Source organism: Narcine bancroftii, chromosome 4 (genome assembly GCF_036971445.1).
Source record: "Narcine bancroftii isolate sNarBan1 chromosome 4, sNarBan1.hap1, whole genome shotgun sequence".
Lineage (NCBI taxonomy): Eukaryota > Metazoa > Chordata > Chondrichthyes > Torpediniformes > Narcinidae > Narcine > Narcine bancroftii.
The window spans coordinates 2,356,791-2,378,545 of record NC_091472.1 but is presented as its reverse complement, the minus strand read 5'-3'; the positions used below and the strand labels follow the sequence as shown (position 1 = coordinate 2,378,545).

The window sequence follows — 21,755 nt, the reverse complement described above, 5'->3', positions numbered from 1 at the left end:
ACCACAGCTGTGCCTTCCACGCCAGCAGACTGAGGTGTCTGGTCCAGACGTCTGCCTCCTGCATCTCCTTACATCACATCCCCGCCACCCGATTGGTCTGAGCTCAGCTGAGCTCTGACTGGCCAGTGGCATCAAAGCTGGGACCAGATTGATTTAACCCTCTTGATTCCAAGCTCATTCCCACAGCAGTGAATCCCCTGCGGTCTGTAGACACTGTGGTCCATCTATTTATTTCTTTGTAGAGATTAAATTCTTACCTTGCATATGTATTGTTTGTCTCTATATCTGGTTGTTTAAATTTTATTTTTAATTTAATTTTTTTAAATAAAGACATGCAGTATGGTAACAAGCCCTTTTGGTCCTCAAGCCCATGCTGCTCAATTCACCTCCATCCCGGTATGTTTTGAAGGGTGGGAGGAAACTGGAGCCCCTGGAGAAAACCCACACAGACATGGGGAGAAGGTACAAAATCCTTACAGACAGCGCAGGATTCGAACCCAGTTCCCGATCACTAGGGCTGTAAAGGTGTTGTGCTAACTGTTAAGCCAACCATGTCATGCTTAATGATTTACCGGGATTGTTGTCTGAAGAGGGTGTGCAAAGTCATTGAGGACCCCTTCCACCCCACACGCAGCATCTTCCAGCTGCTTCCGTCGGGGAAGAGATCCAGGAGGATCAGAGCCAGCGCCACCAGGCTGAGGAGCAGCTTCTTCCCACAGGCAGTGAGGATGGTGGACGACCAAAGGAACTGCTCACACTGACCCTCCGAGACTCTCAGTTGTAAAAAAATAATATTTATTTGTGTTGATGAAATACTTGTCTTGTATATGTTCTGTTTGTCTGTACGTGTGTTAGGTCTGGTTGTGTGTCAGTGTGTTTTGCTCTGAAGACCTGAGAACGCTGTTTCGTTGGGTTGTACTTGTACAATCAGAGAACAGTAAAACTTGACGAAGTAAAAACACGACGCTGGAGAAACTCAGCAGATCAAACAGTGTCCTTTATACAGCAAAGATAAAGATATAGAACTGACATTTTGGGCTTGAGACCTTCATCAATGTACAAGGAAAATGTGGGCAGGCGCCCAGGAGGATGTGACTGTCAGTGACCTGCTGGTCTGGGGGATGGGAACGGGTCTGTCAGTGCTGTCTGGGGAATGGGGACGGGTCTGTCAGTGCCGTCTGGGGGATGAGGACGGGTCTCTCAGTGCCATCTGGGGGCTGGGGACGGGTCTGTCAGTGACCTGGTGGTCTGAGGGATGGGAACGGGTTTGTCAGTGACCTGCTGGTCTGAGGGATGTAGATGGTCTGTCAAGTGACCTGCTGGTCTAGGGGACGGGGACGGGTCTGTCTGTGACCTGGTGGTCTGAGGGATGGGGATGGGTCTGTCTGTGACCTGGTGGTCTGAGGGATGGGAACGGGTTTGTCAGTGACCTGCTGGTCTGAGGGATGTAGATGGTCTGTCAAGTGACCTGCTGGTCTAGGGGACGGGGACGGGTCTGTCTGTGACCTGGTGGTCTGAGGGATGGGGATGGGTCTGTCTGTGACCTGCCGGTCTGGGGGATGGGTCTGTCAGTGACCTGGTGGTGTGAGGGATGGAGACGGTCTGTCAGTGACCTGCTGGTCTGAGGGATGTGGATGGTCTGTCAAGTGACCTGCTGGTCTAGGGGATGGGGACGGGTCTGTCTGTGACCTGGTGGTCTGAGGGATGGGCATGGGTCTGCCTGTGACCTGCCGGTCTGGGGGATGGGTCTGTCAGTGACCTGGTGGTGCGAGGGATGGAGACGGTCTGTCAGTGACCTGCTGGTCTGGGAGTTGGGGACGGGACTGTCGGTGACCTACTGGTTTGGGGGGTATGGGTCTGTCAGATACCTGCTGGTCTGGGAGTTGGGGACAGGACTGTCGGTGACCTGCCGGTCTGGGGGATGGGTCTGTCAGATACCTGCTGGTCTGGGAGTTGGGGACGGGACTGTCGGTGACCTACTGGTTTGGGGGGGGATGGGTCTGTCAGATACCTGCTGGTCTGGTGACTTTTAACACGAGCATTTAGTTTGATGCCTTTCCTTGATTTCCTTATTCTCCAAGGCTGGCTGCCCCCACCCTGATTGTCCTTGCTTTTAACTGGAATATTCTTTTGATCTCCACGAAAAAAAATCTCTTTGAATGTCTTCCACAGTTCCCACACCGTACATTCTGTGTTCCCAGTCTCCACCAGCCTACTCCTCACTCAGCCCACATCAATCTCCCTCGTTTTGGTAAATACACTGGTTTCCGATCAAACAATTGCACTCCATTTTTGTGTGAGAAATTCAATCATACTTTGATTGCTCTTTCCCAGGGGCTCCGTCACTAAAAGGTCATTAATTTCTCCTGTCTCAGTGCATCAGGATTGGGAAACAAGTCTATGGCAAGGTTGGCAGAGCTGGGACTTTTCTCTTTGGAGCGTAGAAGGATGAGAGGAGACTTGATAGAGGTTGACAAGATTCTGAGAGGCAGAGATAGGGTGGTCAGACAGCACCTGTTTCCCAGGGCAGGATCAGCAAATCCCAGAGGACGTGTGTACAAAGTCAGGGACGTCAGGGGTAAGTTTTTTTTACACAGAGAGCTGTGGAGGCCTGGAAGACCTTGCTGGGGACAGTGGTGGAGGCTGGAACACTGGGGACATTTAGGAAACTCTTAGACAAACACATGGATGGAAGAAAAATAGTGTGTTATGGGGTAGGGAGTTGTAGTTTTTTTAAGGAATATATAGGTCAGCGCAACATTGAAGGCCGAAGGGCCTGTACTGTGCTGTAGTGTTCGATGTTCTGTGTTAATGGGATCAGATCTGGGATCGCACGTTCCCTTGTAGGTTCGGTAACATGCTGTTCAAGAAAGCTGTCACGGGTGCATTCTATGAACTCCTCCTCGAGACTTCCTCAACCAACTTGATTTTCCCCATGTCTGTGCAAGTTGAAGACCCCGTGACCACTGCCGTTCCATTTGATCGCCAGACATTTCTTGCTTTATTGCCTGTCCCTCTGCAAGATTATAGACAGCTCCCACCTTTACTGTTCCTAATCTCGAACCAAATGGAGTCAGCATTCTGCTCCTGAGATCATCTCTCACTATAACCCTGATCTCATCCTTAAGTAAGAGCATGTGGAGGAATTTCTTGAGCCAGAGGGGGGGTGAATCTGTGGAATTTGTTGTGGAGGCTGGGTCATTGGGTGGACTTAAGGCAGAGATTGATAGGTTCTTGATTAGCCAGGGCATCAAAGGTTATGGGGAGAAGGCCAGGCAGTGGGCCAAGTGGGGAAATAGATCAGCTCGTGATGAGATTGCGGGACACTGTAGATGGGATGAATGGCCTATTTAAATTTAGACATACGGTATGGTAACAGGCCCTTTCAGCCCACGAGTCCATGCTACCCAATTAACCTACACCCTGGTACGTTTCGAGTAATGGGAGGAAACTGGAACCCCTGGAAGAAACCCACGCAGACACGGGGCAAACGTACAAACTCCTTACAGACAGCTCAGGATTCAAACCTTGGCCACACTTTCTGGCGCTGTAGCGGTGTTGTCTATCTGCTACACTAACCATGCTCCCCCCCACCCCCCCCAATGCTCCTATGTCTCATGGTGTTATGGTCATGTGGGCAACATCTCACCTCCTTACCTTCCTGCCTCTCTTTCCAAATGGCCGGATACTCCTGGATAAGTAATTCCCACCATGCCCATCCAGACCTGCCCACCCTGAGCAAACTGAGCAGGTGGACTCCCTTGGACCAACAGGAGTCGAGCAGCATCCGAGGGGAGAGGGAGAGAGAGCGCCCGCTGTTTCCCATTGGAACCAGTCCTGGTGAAGGGTTCCGGCCCGAAACGTCGAGCGTTCTTTGTCACCCACTGACACTGCTCGTCCCGCTGGGATACTCCTGCAGAGTATGTGCGCCCCCAGGGTTTAATTGACTGCCACGTGACCGAGCTGCAGAATAGTGGCCCTACCCTCGAGCCAGAGCCCCAGAGAGTCTGAATCCCAGTTCCAAGACGTTCCTCTGCTGAGACCAGACTGGAATCATTAACCAACTCCTCTCCTGTTGGCCAAAGGGCCAACCCTCCCCTACCCTGTTTCTCTCCGCAGCTGCCAGTTACGTTGAGTGCAACCCTTGTAAGGAAAATTAGCTAATTTAAAACTGTGGAGCACAGGGGCAAATAAAGGAAAAAAGTGTCTTTGCCCCAAACATTATGGAGGGTGCTGTGGCTGTGTAATTGGGGCAGGGGGGCAGATTTGGGGATCAGTGGGATCTCTCCTGCGGAAGGTCTGACCTGTACAAAAAGGATGGGCTGCACCTGAACTGAAGGGGGGACAATATCCTGGTGGGCAGGTTTGCTGGAATTGTTGGGGAGGGTTTAAACTAGTTGGGCAGGGGGGAGGCAATGAGGGCAGAGTATTGAGCAGAAAGATTGGTGCCACGTGCTGTGGGTTGATGAGGAAGGATGGGCAGGGGAGGGGGCAGAAATGTAGCCAGTTGCAGGGGTTGAAGTGTGTTTACCTCAATGCAGGGAATACCAAGGAGATGAACTGAGAGTGTGGATCGGTGCATAGAATTGTAGCGTTGTAGCCGTTACAGGGACCTGGCTGACACGAGGACAGGATTGGCTGATGCAGTTATCAGGGTGTAGCTGTTTTAAAAGGGGTCGGATGGGAGGAAAAAAAGGGGAGGGGAGTAGCAGGACTAGTATGGTAGCTGCAGAAAGGGCGGATGTGGAAGGATGGTCTACTGAGTCCACGTGGGTGGAGGTCAGAAACCGGGGAGGAGCGATTACTCTGCTGGGAGAGAAGCATGAATGGCTGCAGGCGCTGGGATTGTGATAAAGATGCTGGAGGGGGAGCTCAGCAGGATTCACAGGCCCAGGGGCAAGACGGCAGTTCTGTATCTTTGCCTCCATTGACATTGTGAGACCGGCTGAGTTACTTCAGCATTTTGTGTTTTTACTCCTTTGGGAGTCGTCTACAGGCCCTGGGCATTGAGGAGCAGAGAAGTTGGCAGACTTTGGAATGGTGCATGGGAGACTGCCACAAATTGACTGACACTTCCCAGCAGCAAGAGGGATGGATGGGGCCGACAAGAGGAGAGGCCAGACTGGATCTGGTTCTGGGGAATGAACCTGGTCAGGGGGCGGACCTCTCGGTGGGGGACCATTTTGATGAGAGTGACCACAACTCCCTGAGCTTCAACATTGCTGTGGAAACTGTCAATTTGGGCAAGTGATTAACTGGGGAAGGGCTAATTATAAAGGGATGAGGCAGGAATTAGCGAGAGTACATTGGAAACAGATGTTTAAGGGTGAAAGCACAGAAGTAATGTGGAGGGAGTTTAGGGATCACTTGGGCAAGGTTCAGGAGAGGTTTGTCCCACTGGGACAGGGAAGAGATGGTGGGAAAAGGAAGCCATGGCTGATGAAAGATGTCAGGCAACTAGTCAAGAGGAAGAAGGGAGCTTCTACAAAATGGAGGAATAAAAATCAGAGAGATTTATGAGAATTATATCGCAACCAGGAAGGAACCTCAGAAAGGATTTTGGAGAGATGGAAGTGGCCATGAAAAGGCCTTGGCAAGGAAGATTAAGTAAAATTCAAGGTGTTCTATGAGTATGTGAAGAACAGAAGAATGATTAGAATGAAGGTGGGGCTGCAAAAGGATAAAGGAGGCAACATGTTCCTGGAGGTTGGGGAGGTCCTAAATGAACACTTTGCGTCAGTATTCACAAGAGAAAAGGACCTTGATCAGGGTGAGGCTGAAATAGAACAGGCCTGTGTGATGGACAATGTGTTGGATCTTCTTAAAAACATCAAGATTGATAAGTCCCTGGGTCCGGATGTGATAAACCCCTGGCTGCTGTGTGAAGGGAGGGAAGAGAGAGCTGGGGTGGTAGCTATGATCTTTGATTTATTTAGTATTTTTAATTTTAAGGAATATATGGGTTGGCACAATAACGAGGGCTGAAGGGCCTGTACTGGGCTGTAGTGTTCTCTGTTCTAAAACATGCCAAGGGTCACATTAAACCTTAATGCAGGCCCAGAGACCATAAGAGAATAAAAGGCCATTCGGCTCATCGAGTCTGCCCCACTATTCCATCATTTCCCCACTTAGCCCCACTGCCCGGCCAACTCTCCAAACCTTTGATGCCCTGGCTAATCAAGACCCTATCAATCTCTGCCTTAAATACACCCAATGACCCGGCCTCCACAACCCTCTGTGGCAGCAAATTCCACAGATCACTCACAAAGCTGATCGTCTGAATCAATCAACAGGTTAAACAATCCTTTCAGCTCCCAACACAACAATCGATCTGCTGGAGATGGTGACTGCAGTGTATGATGTGGCTCCATGCCTCACAGCCCGCAATCTCCCTCCCCCACCCAGACACACTGGGCTCTGATCGGGAACTGAAGAGCTGTCAGCGAGCTGTGTGGGAACTGATGGTGGGATGATGTCATGTCATGCTCCAGCTCCTCATCTCCTCAGGCAATCTTGAGCTGGGGGCAGCTTCGGGGTGGGGAGAGGCTCAGCCTGGGGGCAGCTGGGCTGGGGACAGGCTTGGGTGGGGTCAACCTTGGGCTGGGGAGAGGCTCAGCCTTAGGGCAGGCTTAGTCTGGGACAGCCGGGCTGGGGACAGGCTTGGGCTGGGGGCAGCCTTGACCTGGGGACAGGCTCAGACAGGGGGCAGCCTCTGGGGAGAGGCTTGGGCTGGGTGATCCCCCTGCTACAGGTGAACACTCTACCTCACAACAGACTGTTCACTCTCCTTCCTGGAACTGGCAGGGAGAGAAGGGGAACAAATCAATGAGCTGCTGAATACACAACCATCGATCCACAGAACCATCGAACCCTAAAACACCACAGTACAGAAACAGGCCACTCCGGCCCTTCTCATCTGTGCTGAACCATTTTTTTGCCCGGTCCCACTGACCTACATCTAGTCCATACCCCTCCCATCCACACACCTGTCAAATTTTAAAATTGAGTACACATTCTCCACCTCAGCTCATACCACACCCCCACCATTCTCTGTGTGAAGATATTTCCCCTCATGTTCGTCCTAAACTTCTCTTTCAGTTTGGTGACCAGAACTGCACACCATACTCCAAATGTGGCCTCACCAATGTCTTATACAACTTCACCACAACATTCCAACTCCTGTACTCGAAGGGCCTGTCCTGTACTCCAATGTTCTGGGTAACTTTCTCTATCCACCAACCCCACCATGAGGATCCTGGTCACACTCTGCAAAGCGGATTTACATTTGCCTCAGCAGGAACATTGAGCACCTGTTGCCACAGCAGCATCGATCTGATTTCGTAACTGCACGACATGTTTGAAAGCTGTGCCTTGTTCCACGTTGAAGGTGTGGGGAGCTGTGACCGCTGACCCCAGTCCAGTCGTTGGCTGACAAGTCCCCGTCTCCACGAGGTAATGCACAGAGTGAGCACCTCACCCACCATCTCCAGGAGAGCCAACACCCTGCGGGGACTCTGCCCTGCCGAGCAGCATCCGTGGAGGGGAAGGATTAGCCAACACTTCGGGCTGGGACTTCTTATCAAACACTGAGGGTGGAGGGGGGGTAGACAATGCAATGAGGAGGGGTTGGGGATGGGGTGGTGGGAGCAGATGATTGACAGGTGTCAGTCAAAGGGAGAGAGGCCAAGGGCAGGGCGGGTTCTGTGGAGACAAAGCTGCTAGCACTGGAATCAGAGGTGTTAGGATGGACAGATAAGATGGGCCCAGAGAGCAGTGGGGGGGGGGGGGAGGAGCATGAACATCGAATACTATAGCACAGTACAGGCCATTCAGCCCCATATATTCCAACCAAAAATACTAAACCCTCCCTACCCCATAACCCTCTATTTTTCTTTCATTTGTGTGCCTGTCTAAGAGTCTGTTAAATGCCCCCAATGTTCCAGCCTCCACCACCATCCCCTGTCAAGACATCCCAGGCCCCCACAACTCTGTGATATTGAGACTGTTTAAGGCATTGGTGAGGCCAATACTGTGTGCAGTTCTGGTCTTTATAGGAAGGATATCAATCAGGTTGAGAGGTTGCAGAGAAGATTTACTAAAATGTTGCCTGGATTGCAGTATCTAAATTACAAAGAAAGACCGAGTAGACTGGGTCTTTATTCATTGGAGCATAGAAAGTTCAGGGGGGATTTGATAAGCTGTTGGGCACTATCGGTTGCCCCATTAATGACGTATTGCCACTATCGAAAAGACAGTTTGTTTTATTCACCTCGATCTGCATCATTGAGTTCGAGATCAGGTGAGGACTGGCTTGATTCAGTGTCACTGAAGCTAAGACTGGCATTTCCTCATCATCGTCGTTGGTGGGGAGGCCCGCCCAAGAGGGTGACCTCCATGTTGACCACGCAGCATCAGATGAAGAAAAAGCCAGAAGTGGGGTCGTGGCGGTCGGAAGTGACGTCACTGGAGCGGTAGGCCGAGGTGCTGAGGTTGGGAGCGGTGACAGTAAGATGGCGCTCCCCTCACCGCACATGCGGTCAGCACCGGAAGCTCTTCAGGAACACACAGACCTTGTGGTAACGGCCCTTCTTCCTGCAGCCCAACCACATGGCTCCTCTCGCGGGGCAGAGGCATCTCGCGTGCCTAGCCTACCCGCATAAGTTGGATCTCTAAGATGCAGATAGCGTTATTGCAGCCGTGGTCGGGTCGCTAACATCTAACGCTGAGTCTCAGGCCGACGGCCCTCGTGGTGGCCCGCTTCTGCCCACAATCAACACCGGTGGCACTGGGCCAAGTCCAGAGTTCTGATCAAGTCAGCCTTTTTGAGTGGGAGCGGGTCCTCCTCGAGGAATCATTATTGGATTTAATCCGACCTCAATCCTAACACACAGGCATCTCTGATCAGCTCTTCTACGCACTGGGTCAGTGATATTGTGCCCGTGGGATCCCCCAGTCTTTTCCCAGTGTGACCAGGGACTGGACGAACTCTTCAGTGGACTCACCAGGCTGTTGTCTCCGGGGCGCCAGCAGGTAACGGGAGTAAAGCACGTTCACTTTCGGCTTATACGGCACCTGCGGCTCAGCCATCGCTTCAGTGTAGGTCGCACTGGCCTGGATGGTGAGGAAGGCCCCTTGGCCGACTCGTGCCTGAAGGATCTTGACCTCCTTCTCGTCTGAGTCGACCACCTCTGCAGCGGCGTTGAGGAAATTATTAAAACACCCACTGCTCGAAGAGTACTGATGCATCCGGGACTTGGGGGTCGACTTCCAGCCGGTTGGGGCCCAGCAATTTCTCCATAACTGGAGAGTTCCAAAAATCTAGCTCAATAAATTGCTGGGCGCTATCAGTCGCCTCAATAATGACACAGACTGAGGGAAACGATAAGCTTTATTGAGCTAGAGACTGCTGGCCCGGGTCCAGGCTAGGAAAATGAGCAGGAAGGAGAGGGGACTCGGCCTTTATGGCCCGGGGTCACATGGGCAGGACTAATGGAGGAGCCAAGGCAGGATGGCGGGCCAGCCAGTGCACACAATCATATCACCACAAGGCAGTAGCAGCTTTGTCTGGAAAAGAGCATTTATTGTCTGGAAGGTTATGTGATCTTTGAAGGTTTTCCTGTCAGAGTTGGAGGGGGTGAGAGAGAGAAGAGAGACACAGACATCAGTTCCAGAGGAACACACTGGCAAGGTTTGGAAGACGGTCTGGTCAAAGGAGAGGACTGGCTGTCCGGTGTTTCCCTTGGAATAGGAGAAACAGAAAGGAACTCTGTGGTGACCTGAAAGAAAGAGGTTATCATCTGGAGAACCTTGAAGGGGGCAAGTTTTGTCAGCAAGACACTGGAGTGGCTGATTAAAAAGGAATCAGTTGTGGATGTCCTGGAACAAGAAAAACTCTTTCTCTGAGAACCAACAAGAACCCGTATGAGTGGTAACCATTTATCTGTTAAATACCAAAGCCTGGTGAACTTTATTAATGCTAACTTCTGTGCACAGTATAAGAATTGGCTGCAACCAATGAGATTGGACTGTGAACCAAAGAACCTTGCTGAACTTACACACATATTACACACATCTGCGCTTAGAATTAGAAGGGGGTTAAATAGGTTAAGTGAGTCAGTAGAGATAAGTTAAAGTTTGATTCTGTTTTCATGTTCAAAGATAATTGAAAGCAATTTTTGTTTAACCCTTTGTCGTGGTGAATATCTATTGCAGCTGGGTTTTGGGGACCTCTGGACTCGTAACTCATAACACACGTGTGTGTGTGTGTGTGTATCGTGCATGTGTATTGTCCGTGTATCATCCATGTGCACCGTGTGTATCGTGTGTGTATATCGTGCGTGTGCCGTGTGCGTATCATGTGTGTATTGTGGGTGTGCTGTGTACTGTGTATACCGTGTGTACCGCTTGTTCTGTGGTCTGGAAAAATGCTGTTTTGTCAGGTTGCATAAGCAAAATTCAAGATTCCTTTGTGGTGATGTAATGATGTAGAACATGTAATATCACACAAAATTGCCCTCTGCCTGTCGTAAGGCAGACAAATATTCCCCATAGGTATCACCTGGCACCCCTTATAGTATAAGAGAAAGGAAAGGAGAGTCCCTTCTGGGTCACCGAGTGTCCGTGGATTTACCTCCGGCACTCCCGCAGCCTCTGCACCCACACAGACCCCTGTTCCTTCTGTCAGCTCCAGATGTGGACCCCCGACACGATCAGGAAGCCTTCAATGCCAGGCGGTCACATGATGGAGTCGTGGTTGGTTGGGGAAAACCCGCCCTCCACTGAGAAAGTGGGAAAAAAAGGTAGAAAAACAAGGCAGAGAAGTAAAACATAGAAAAGTTGCGAGATAAGAAGAACCTGAGGACAGTTCCAAAGAAGGAAAAGTCTACAAAGGCAAGCAGAGGCAAAGAAATCACTGGGGAGAAAAAGAGGAAGGCCTTACCGGAGTCCTGGAGCAGGGAGCTCTCCCAGAGAGGTTGGCCCAAGCGGTGAAGCCGGTAAGCGGGTAGCTGGGTGGAGACGTTCCCCAGGGCAGTCTAGAACACTGGCTTACAGAGGCTGAGAAAAAGAAATGCCAGTGTGCGTGTGCGACTCCTCGCTATACGCAGTACGCATACTAAAGAGGACGCCGAAGGAAACGGACGCCGACAGCAAGACGCTGACTCGGAAATGGGAGAGGCTGCGGAGAAGACACAGATAGGAGCAGGATCAACACGGAGCATAGAAATGGAGCAAGAGAAAGAAGATCAAGAGGAAGATAAAGACATGCAAGAAAAAATACAAGGTCAACAACAGAAGCAGATGGTGGATAAGGAAAACTTTAACAGTCAAAACAAGATTCTAATGGAAACAATAATGGCTGAGCTCAGTACTATTAAAAAACCATGCAAGAGACAGATTTAAAAATACAAAGAATGGAGAGGGTTATTGCAGAAATGAGAAAGCGAAGTGACGAAGTGGAAGACGGGGGGATGGGTGTGGAAATGGAGGTGAATGAGTTAAGAGAAAAATTGGAAGATAGAGATAAGGAGCTTAAGAAGACATGTGACTTTATAGCCCCAAAATTGACATTTCAGCAGATGTAATAAATATAAAAATAATGGGTGTGAAAGAAGATGAAGAAGGGGCAGATATAAAAGGATTTATAAAAGGATGGATCCCACAGATCTAGGGAATGGAAGAACTCCAAGAAGAAATAGAAATTGAAGGAGCCCACAGAACGTTGGCACCAAAGCTGCAACAGAAACCACAATCCATTCTAATGAAACTACTACGATAGACAACGAGAGAGAAAATATTGGAAATAAGAAACCATTGGAGTACAATGGGGAAAATTATTATTTTTTTTAACACAGAGATAAGCTTCGAACTTTTAAAGAAGCGAAAGGAGTTTAATTTAACAAAAACTGTACTATGGATAAAAGGTTATAACTTTGTTTTACGGCATCTAGCAGTGTTGAAGGTATTTATTCCTGGTGGGAAAAATAGACAGTTTTCAGACCCAGAAGAAGCTCATTACTTTGCAGATCGATTACCGAATAAGCAACAAGAGGATAAAGTCATGCATATAAATAAATTGGAATGTTAATAGTTTGAGTACAGACGTTTAAGAAAAAAAAGGTTAAAAAAAGGCATTGTTATACTTTTAAGAATAATATATAGTGATTTCTCTGGGGGAGGGCTGGGGAGGGGGGAAAGACAGCTCAGTAAAGGGGGATTTAATATTGTTTTCTTTAATATTATTCTTTTGTCTTCTTATGTTTTTTGTTATTTTCCTACTAGTTGTGTCATCGCGTAAAGAGTACAAACAATCTAAAGAGGGATTTTAAAAGAAGGGAGATGGAGGAGTTGAAGAGATGGGAGAGAGCTGAAAATGGATGGGTAAGATGAATACTATTAATATTAATGGACTTCACAATCAAATTAAGAGAAAAAAGTTACTGACACTACTTAAAAAGGAGAAAATAGGCAAAGCATTTATACAAGAAACACATTTAACTGAGTTAGAACACCGCAAGTTGAAGAGAGACTGGGTAGGTCATGTAGAGGCATCATCGTACAATTCAAAAGCCAGGGGTGTTGCTATATTAATTAATAAGAATCTGCCAATTAAGATAAAGGAAGTAATAACAGACCCAGTGGGTAGATCCATAATGATGATGTGCCAGATTTATTCAGAATCTTGGAACTTGTTGAACATTTATGCACATAATTAAAATGACCAGGAATTTATGCAGGGCATTTTTTTTTAAGATAGCAGACACACAGGGACACATTTTACTAGGGGGAGACTTGACCCATCGATAGATAAAACCGGGAAGACTATTACAAAAAATAAAGCAGTCAAATTTACATTGAGGTCAATGGATGATATGAAGATAATTGATTTATGAAGAAAACAACATCCAAAAGAAAGAGATTATTCATATTATTCAAACAGACACAAAACCTATTCTAGGATGGACATGTTCTTATTGTTGGCTCAGATTCAGGGGAGAGTTTGAAAGACCAAATATAAGGCAAGACTTTTATCTGACCACTCACCCTTGTTATTGACAATTGCTTTAGAGGATATTCCTCCAAAAACATATAGATGGAGACTAAACTGCGTATTGTTAAAAAGGCAAGACTTTCAGGAATGCATAGAACAACAAATTAAAATATACTTCAAGACAAATGCGAATTCTCTAACCGACAAATTTATATTATGGGATGCAATGAAGGCCTTTATTTGGGGACAAATAATTAGTTATATGACCAAGATTAAAAAAGAATATGATTGGGAAATAAAACAGTTGGAAAAAGAGAAAGTAACTATAGAGAAAGATTTAATGAGAAGAGAAGATATATAGTCAAAGAGAGAATTGACAAAGAAAAAATTAAAATATGATACATTGCAAACATACAAAGTGGCGAAAAACATTATGACAACAAAGCAAAGATATAATAAATTAGGAGAGAAAACCCACAAAATATTGACTTTGCAACTAAAAATAGAAGAAGCAACAAGAACTATCATCGCATCAAGGAAGGAGGATAAACTGATCTCATATAACCCATTAGAGATTAATGGAAATGTAAAAAAAATTTTATGAGCAATTAAATCAAACCGAAAACCCAGGGAATAATGACAAAATAAACGAGTTCTCAAACATTGAATTACCCCAGTTACAATTGGAAGATCAAAATAAATTGCTGAAGCCCCTGACAATTGCAGAAATACATGATACACTAATGACATTAGCAAATAATAAAGCGCCAGGCGAAGATGGATTTCCCACAGAATTTTATATTTAATAATCTATTAATTCCGCTCCTCTTAGAGGTAATGAAACAAGTGGAAGAGACAGACTCATGTAAACCGGCAATAATTACAGAAATTGCAAAAACAGGACACGACTCATTGTCGCCAGTTTCATATAGACCAATATCTTTACTCAATACAGATTATAAATTAATAGCAAAATTAGTAGCAAATAGATTGACAGACTGTGTACCAAAGTTAGTGAAGCTAGATAGACAGGATTTGTTAAAAATAGAAGAGCGGCAGATAATGTCTGTAAATTTATTAATTTAATCCATACTGCGCAAATAAACAAAACACCAACTGTAGCATAGCTCTTGATGCAGAGAAAGCTTTTGATATGGTGGAATGGAATTATCTGTTTAAAGTACTATAGAAATTCAAATTACTAGAAAAAATTATTAATTGGATTACAGCACTTAATAATGGTCCTTTGGTAAAAGTGGTAACAAAAAGTTATGTTTCAGACGACTTTAAATTGACTAGGTCAGCAAGGCAGAGATGCCCATTATCACCTTCCCTGTTTGCATTGGCAGAGCTGATAAGAAAAGAACCTAAAATAAAGGGAATAAAAGTAAAAGAGGAAGAATTTAAAATGAGCTTATTTGCAGATGCTATTATAGTATATTTAACAGACCCAAATAAATTAATAAAAAGGGTTCTATACAAAATGTAAAGAATATGGGGAGATATCAGGATGCAAGGTTCATAATGATAAAAGTGAGGTGATGCCATTGAACAAATTTGATTATACAAAATGTCAAAGGGAATCCCCTTTCAAATGGCAATCACAGGACATATGTTATCTAGGTCTCAGGATAGATAATAATTTAAAACATATGTGTAAATTAAATTACCAACTGTAATTTAATGTATTTCCAGGCTACAATACCTGTTCCAAATGCTACCGATTCCTTTGACAGGGGAATTTTTTAATGAAATTAAGCAAATTAATAAGAAAGTTTCTATGGAAGGGTAAAAAATCAAGAGTGGCTTTGGAAAAATTAACATGGCTGTATAAACAAGGAGGAATGCAGCTACCAAATTTCAAAAACCATTATAGGACAGCTCAGTTGAGATAATTATCAGACGGGAGAAAAACCGGACTGGATCAAGATGGAATTATAGAAACTGGAGGAAAAGTCCTGGAACATTTATTCTCTAAATGGGATGAGAAACTGGTGCAATACAACAATCTACCAGTACTCCATCACATACTAAAAACATGGAAGAGAATACATCTGGAGCAAAGATGATAAATTATCAAATACTAAAAATGGTACTAACGCAAAACCCATTAATTCCTTTTACAATAGACAATTTATTTTTTAAGGAATGGACGAGAAAAGGAAAAGAATAAAAGATTGCTTTTTGGGAAATAATTCATTAACATTTGAGCAGTTAAAAGACAAATACGGAATATCACAGGGTACAATATTTTCATACTATCAGGTGAAAACATATTTAAAAGAAAAGTTGGGAAATAGCTTAAGATTACCTGAGTGTAGCTGCTATGAATACTTAATTACAGATACCGCGATAGTAAAAATATTTATCACAAATATGTACAGCAAATTGCTCCATATCCCTCTGAACCCCTCCCGTCAAGTTCCAGCCCAAGGGCTCAGCGGATGAGGGGCCCACACAGACTGCGGGTGAGTTGCAGTCGGGGGATCCACGCAGGCTGCTGGAGACAGGCTCATGGGAACCAGGTACCAGAGCCGGGATTGGAGAAGGCGCTGGGGGCAAAGTTGGGAAAAAGACTTAAATAGACGAATAAAGAACGAAATATGGGAGGAACTATGCACAGGAACCATGATGAATACCATAAATACTCAGTCTCGCATGATCCTATACAATTGGATCCATAGAATATATGTTACACCTCAAAAGTTAAAAGAATGGAATCCAACAATATCGGACAGAACTTCTGTTGTAAACAAGAAATTGGAACAACATGACACACAATTTGGACATGTTCAAAAGTGAAAACTTTTTGGGAGGATTTAAACCTTATATTAAATAGAATTACAAAAAAAATAGGATATTAAAAGATCAAAAAATCTTCCTGTTAAATAACATAAAAATAAAGAATTAGGTCTACAATTAGGGCTCAAAAAAGATTTATTATTGATGGCGCTTGAAGCAGCAAAAAAATACATAATGTTAACTTCAATGTGGAATTTTGGATGACACAATTTACTTTTCTTCTCTTTTGCGTTTGTCTATTGTTTATTTATTTATTCTTCCTTTCATTTCTTGCTTTGAGTTATGGGGGGGTGGGGAGGGTGGGGGGGAAATGAAAAGGTCATTATGTCTGTTTTAATGCTGAATATTTGTACATATTGTTACTGACATGGTTCAAGGGGAAGGAAGCCCTCAGCGCCCAGCGCCCTTCGGGAACCCTTCTTGCCCACAGCCCCCTCTCCAATCCCATCTCCGGTACCTGGTTCCCACCAGCCCATCTCCCGCAGCCCATGCGCAACCCCCGACGGCAAGTTGCCCGCAGCTTGTGTGGGCCCCTCATCCGCTGAGCCCTTGGGCTGGAACTTGACGGGAGGGGTTCAGAAGGATATGGGGCAAACACAGGCAGGTGAGGGGGGGACCATTTTGGTTGGCATGAGCAGAATGGACTGAAGGGCCTGTTTCCACACTCTGTAACCAACAAATAAAACTGTTCTTTATCTCCAGCTCATCATCAGGGCTACAGAGGCATTGATAGGCTGGGCAGACAGAATCTTCTTCCCAGGGAGGAGGGCGTGTGAAGGGGTTTAGGGGAGGTGTGCAGTAGGTTCCAGGAACAGACTGTCGGGGTGGAAGCAGGTACAATGGTAGTGTTTCAGAGGGCTGTGAGAGACACACGTGAATGTAAAGGGAAGGTGTGGATCACGAGCAAGTCATGTTTTAATCTGGGAATCGACATGTGGGTTAAAAGTTCTCTTCCTGTGTTTTCAATTTTAAATGTGGACATACAGCACGGTAACAGGCCCTTCCGGCTCACAGGCCCATTAAACGTACAGCACGGTAACAGGCCCTTCCGGCTCACAGGCCCATTAAACGTACAGCACGGTAACAGGCCCTACCGGCCCACAGGCCAATTAAACGTACAGCACGGTAACAGGCCCTACCGGCCCACAGGCCCATTAAATGTACAGCACAGTAACAGGCCCTACCGGCCCACAGGCCCATTAAACGTACAGCACGGTAACAGGCCCTACCGGCCCACAGGCCCATTAAACGTACAGCACGGCAACAAGCCCTTCTGGCCCACGAGCCTGTGCCGCCCAATTACACCCAATTAACATACCTCCCCTCCCGGTTCGTTTCAAATGGTGGGAGGAAACTGGAGCCCCCCGGGGGAAACTGTCGCAGACACAGGGAGAACGTACAAACTCCTCACCGACAGCACAGGATTCAAACCCCAGTCCCGATCGCTGGCGCTGTAACAGCATTGTGCTAACTGCTGCCCCACGTATTGAACTGACCTGTGTCATGCAAAGCAGCAGCTGAGAGTATTTGGGATTGAAGTCTGGCAGCTCAGAGCCCAGCAGAGTTCGCTGAAGTTCCTTGGGATGAACATTCAAGTGACGGGCCTTGGCCTTCCCGCCTCGATGCAGTGGCCAAGGAAGAGAACCCGATGCCTCCACTTCTTCAGAAGCCTGAGGACATTCAGCTTGTCTCCTGCATCCTTCAGCAACTCCTACAGGGGCATCACTGGAACCGTCCTGACAGGGTTCGTCACTGCCTGGGATGGGAACTGCTCCTCACTACACCACAAAAACTGCAGAGGATTGTGAACATGGCTCAGACCCTCAGTTACCCCCTCCCTCCATCACACTTCTCCCCTCCGTCACACCCCCTCCCGCCATCACCCCATCACACACCCTGCCTTCATCACACATCTCCCCTCCTTCATACATTTCACACCATTCCCCTCTGTCACACCCCCTCCCTCCGTCTCCTCCATCACACCCCCTCCCTCCAACAAACATCTCCCCCACTCCCCTCCGTCACACTTCCTCCCCATCACCCCATCACACATCTTCCCCTCTGTAACACCCCCTCCCTCCATCAAACGCCCCTCCTCATATCACACCTCCTCCCCTCCATCATACCACCCCTCCATGAACTCCCCTCCCCTCCACCAACCCCCTCCTCTCCATCACACCCTCTCCATCACATCCCCCTCCTCTCTATCAATTCCATCACATACCACATCCCCTCCATTGACTCTGCCTTCACCTCCTGCAGCCAACATAGTGATCCCATCCGGCCCACTCTCTTCAGCACCCCTCTCCCATCCATATGAGATCATTCTTCCCCCCCCCCCCCCACTCAGGTGCAAGGAGTCCCTATCTTGCTGATGTCGGACTCCTGAATGGCCCCCTCTCTGGTAAAATGATGCTGCCCTTCTACACCAGTGATATGAGATGTCCGGGAACATGCTCACATGACAAACATTACCTCTGTGATAAATGTGACACTGAGCTTGAGCTTCCAGGAAGAGCTGGTGAGAAGCTCTCTCTGTGGTTCAGTGCAGCCACCTCGTGGAGACAGGAAGTTGTTGGCCGGCATCTGGGCTGGTGTGAGCAGTGACAGCTCCTCGCTGCCTCATCGTATGACATGGCACAACTTTCAGATGCTGCTCAATGTGAGTGGGTTTCTCCGCCCTGTCTCACGCTGGGGAAGTGTCCAAGTAAATGGGATCAGCTCTGCTGGGGCAGTCAGGTGCTCAGAGTTGCTGATGTTGGAGACGGGTCAAGTGCCGCACACCAACATGCCGGAAAAACTCAGCAGGTCACAGAGTGTCAGGAGGTGAGGGGCGAGCAATGTTCTGGGACTAAGCCCTTCTTCAGGGTTTGTACAAGAAGCAGCTGGACGCCCGAAAACAAAGGTGGGGGTAGGGGAGGTGGAGCGGAGGGAGGATGGAACCAAGTCAAAGGCGAGAATCTGTGGACTGTGGTTGAAGTAAAAACACAATTTAATTTTAACATACAGCATGGTACCATTCTGGCCCATGAGCCCATGCCGTCCAATTTATGCCCCATTAACATACAACCCCCGGTACATTTCGAACGGTTGGAGGAAACGAGCCCCTGGGGAAAACCCATGCAGACATAGGGACAACATGCAAACTCCTCACAGAAAGCCCAGGATTCGAACCCCGGTCCCGATCGCTGGCACTATAACGGCATTGTACCAACCGTGCTGGAGACGTCAGGGGGAAGTTTTTTTACACAGAGTTGTGGGGGCCTGGAATGCCTTCCCAGGGATGAGGGTGGAGGTTGGAACATTGGGGGGCATTTAAGAGACTCTTAGACAGACACATGGATGGAAAAAAAAAAGAGGGTTACTGGGTAGGGAGGGTTTAGTATATTTGTAAGGGATATAAGAGTTGGTACAATATGGAGGGCTGAAGGGCCTGTCCTGTGCTGTCGTGCTCCATGGTCTATGTTGACCCTAACAGACCTGCTCTTTGCAGCTTTGTAATCGCCATTATACAAGTTATGGAGTAAAACACGAGAGTCGGCAGACTCCGCGGTTGAAGTAAAATCACGATACTGGAGAAACCCAGCGGGTCCACGGTGTCCTTTACATAGAAGATAAAGAGAGGAGCACAGGCCATCCGGGAGGAGGTCATGGTTGGAGACAGGAGAAGTGATGGGGAAGAGGGTAGCTCTCTGATACGAGAGGGAAGGGGTAGGGAAGAGGGAGATGGGGGGAGGCGTTTCATGAAATTGGAGGTCGACGTAAATGCCGTCTGGTTGGAGAGGGGCCAGACGGAATACAAGGTGTTATCCCGCCAGTTTGCGGGTGGCCTCAGTCTGGCAGTGCATGAGGCCATGGGAATGTCGGTGTGACAACGGGGCAAGGATCTAAAATGGATGGACACTGGGAGGTCCTCACCATTGCAGCAGGCAGAGTGAAGACGGCCAGTCCTCATCCAGTCTCCCTGAGGCAGGGTCTCAGGGGGGGACCCGATAGAGGTTAGATAAGCTCATGAGGGGCGTGAATAAGGTGAAAGTCACTGCCTTTTCCCCCAAATTGGGAAGTTGAGGGGAGACAGGAGAGATTTAAAGGGGACCTGTCCAGAGAAGAAACAAGCCTTCCGTCGCGCATGCAGCCATCTTCAGCGCAAACTCCGGGAGATCCAAAATGAGTGGTGGACTAGCCTCGCCAAACGAACACAGCTCAGCGCGGACATTGGCGACTTCAGGGGTTTCTACGAGGCTCTAAAGGCTGTGTACGGCCCCTCACCCCAAGTCCAAAGCCCGCTGCGCAGCTCAGACGGCAAAGTCCTCCTCAGCGACAAGATCTCCATCCTCAACCGATGGTCAGAACACTTCCAATCTCTTTTCAGTGCCAACCGCTCAGTCCAAGATTCCGCCCTGCTCCAGCTCCCTCAACAGCCCCTAAGGCTAGAGCTGGATGAGGTTCCCACCCTGGATGAGACATATAAGGCAATCGAACAACTGAAAAGTGGCAAAGCAGCAGGTATGGATGGAATCCCCCCAGAAGTCTGGAAGGCTGGCGGCAAAACTCTGCATGCCAAACTGCATGAGTTTTTCAAGCTTTGTTGGGACCAAGGTAAACTGCCTCAGGATCTTCGTGATGCCACCATCATCACCTTGTACAAAAACAAAGGCGAGAAATCAGACTGCTCAAACTACAGGGGAATCACGTTGCTCTCCATTGCAGGCAAAATCTTCGCTAGGATTCTACTAAATAGAATAATACCTAGTGTCGCTGAGAATATTCTCCCAGAATCACAGTGCGGCTTTCGCGCAAACAGAGGAACCACTGACATGGTCTTTGCCCTCAGACAGCTCCAAGAAAAGTGCAGAGAACAAAACAAAGGACTCTACATCACCTTTGTTGACCTCACCAAAGCCTTCGACACCGTGAGCAGGAAAGGGCTTTGGCAAATACTAGAGCGCATCGGATGTCCCCCAAAGTTCCTCAACATGATTATCCAACTGCACGAAAACCAACAAGGTCGGGTCAGATACAGCAATGAGCTCTCTGAACCCTTCTCCATTAACAATGGCGTGAAGCAAGGCTGTGTTCTCGCACCAACCCTCTTTTCAATCTTCTTCAGCATGATGCTGAACCAAGCCATGAAAGACCCCAACAATGAAGACGCTGTTTACATCCGGTACCGCACGGATGGCAGTCTCTTCAATCTGAGGCGCCTGCAAGCTCACACCAAGACACAAGAGAAACTTGTCCGTGAACTACTCTTTGCAGATGATGCCGCTTTAGTTGCCCATTCAGAGCCAGCTCTTCAGCGCTTGACGTCCTGCTTTGCGGAAACTGCCAAAATGTTTGGCCTGGAAGTCAGCCTGAAGAAAACTGAGGTCCTCCATCAGCCAGCTCCCCACCATGACTACCAGCCCCCCCACATCTCCATCGGGCACACAAAACTCAAAACGGTCAACCAGTTTACCTATCTCGGCTGCACCATTTCATCAGATGCAAGGATCGACAATGAGATAGACAACAGACTCGCCAAGGCAAATAGCGCCTTTGGAAGACTACACAAAAGAGTCTGGAAAAACAACCAACTGAAAAACCTCACAAAGATAAGCGTATACAGAGCCGTTGTCATACCCACACTCCTGTTCGGCTCCGAATCATGGGTCCTCTACCGGCACCACCTACGGCTCCTAGAACGCTTCCACCAGCGTTGTCTCCGCTCCATCCTCAACATCCATTGGAGCGCTCACACCCCTAACGTCGAGGTACTCGAGATGGCAGAGGTCGACAGCATCGAGTCCACGCTGCTGAAGATCCAGCTGCGCTGGATGGGTCACGTCTCCAGAATGGAGGACCATCGCCTTCCCAAGATCGTATTATATGGCGAGCTCTCCACTGGCCACCGTGACAGAGGTGCACCAAAGAAAAGGTACAAGGACTGCCTAAAGAAATCTCTTGGTGCCTGCCACATTGACCA

The 21,755-nt window shown here is 47.8% G+C and overlaps 1 protein-coding gene across 3 annotated transcripts in view; it reads right to left on the bottom strand.

Moving 5' to 3' along the window:
* Positions 1-18,297, bottom strand: part of LOC138760278 (stathmin-4-like) — a 106,233-nt gene extending 87,936 nt beyond the window's left edge. For all 3 annotated transcript variants that reach the window (XM_069930637.1, XM_069930639.1, XM_069930638.1), the window contains exons 1-2: positions 18,266-18,297; positions 17,287-17,582 (exon numbers count right to left, since the gene is read on the bottom strand). In XM_069930637.1, coding sequence (XP_069786738.1) covers positions 17,287-17,295 — 9 coding nt within the window. In that variant the 5' untranslated portion in view covers positions 17,296-17,582; positions 18,266-18,297. The remainder of the gene's footprint in view (positions 1-17,286; positions 17,583-18,265) is intronic.
* Positions 18,298-21,755: the final 3,458 nt, after the last annotated feature.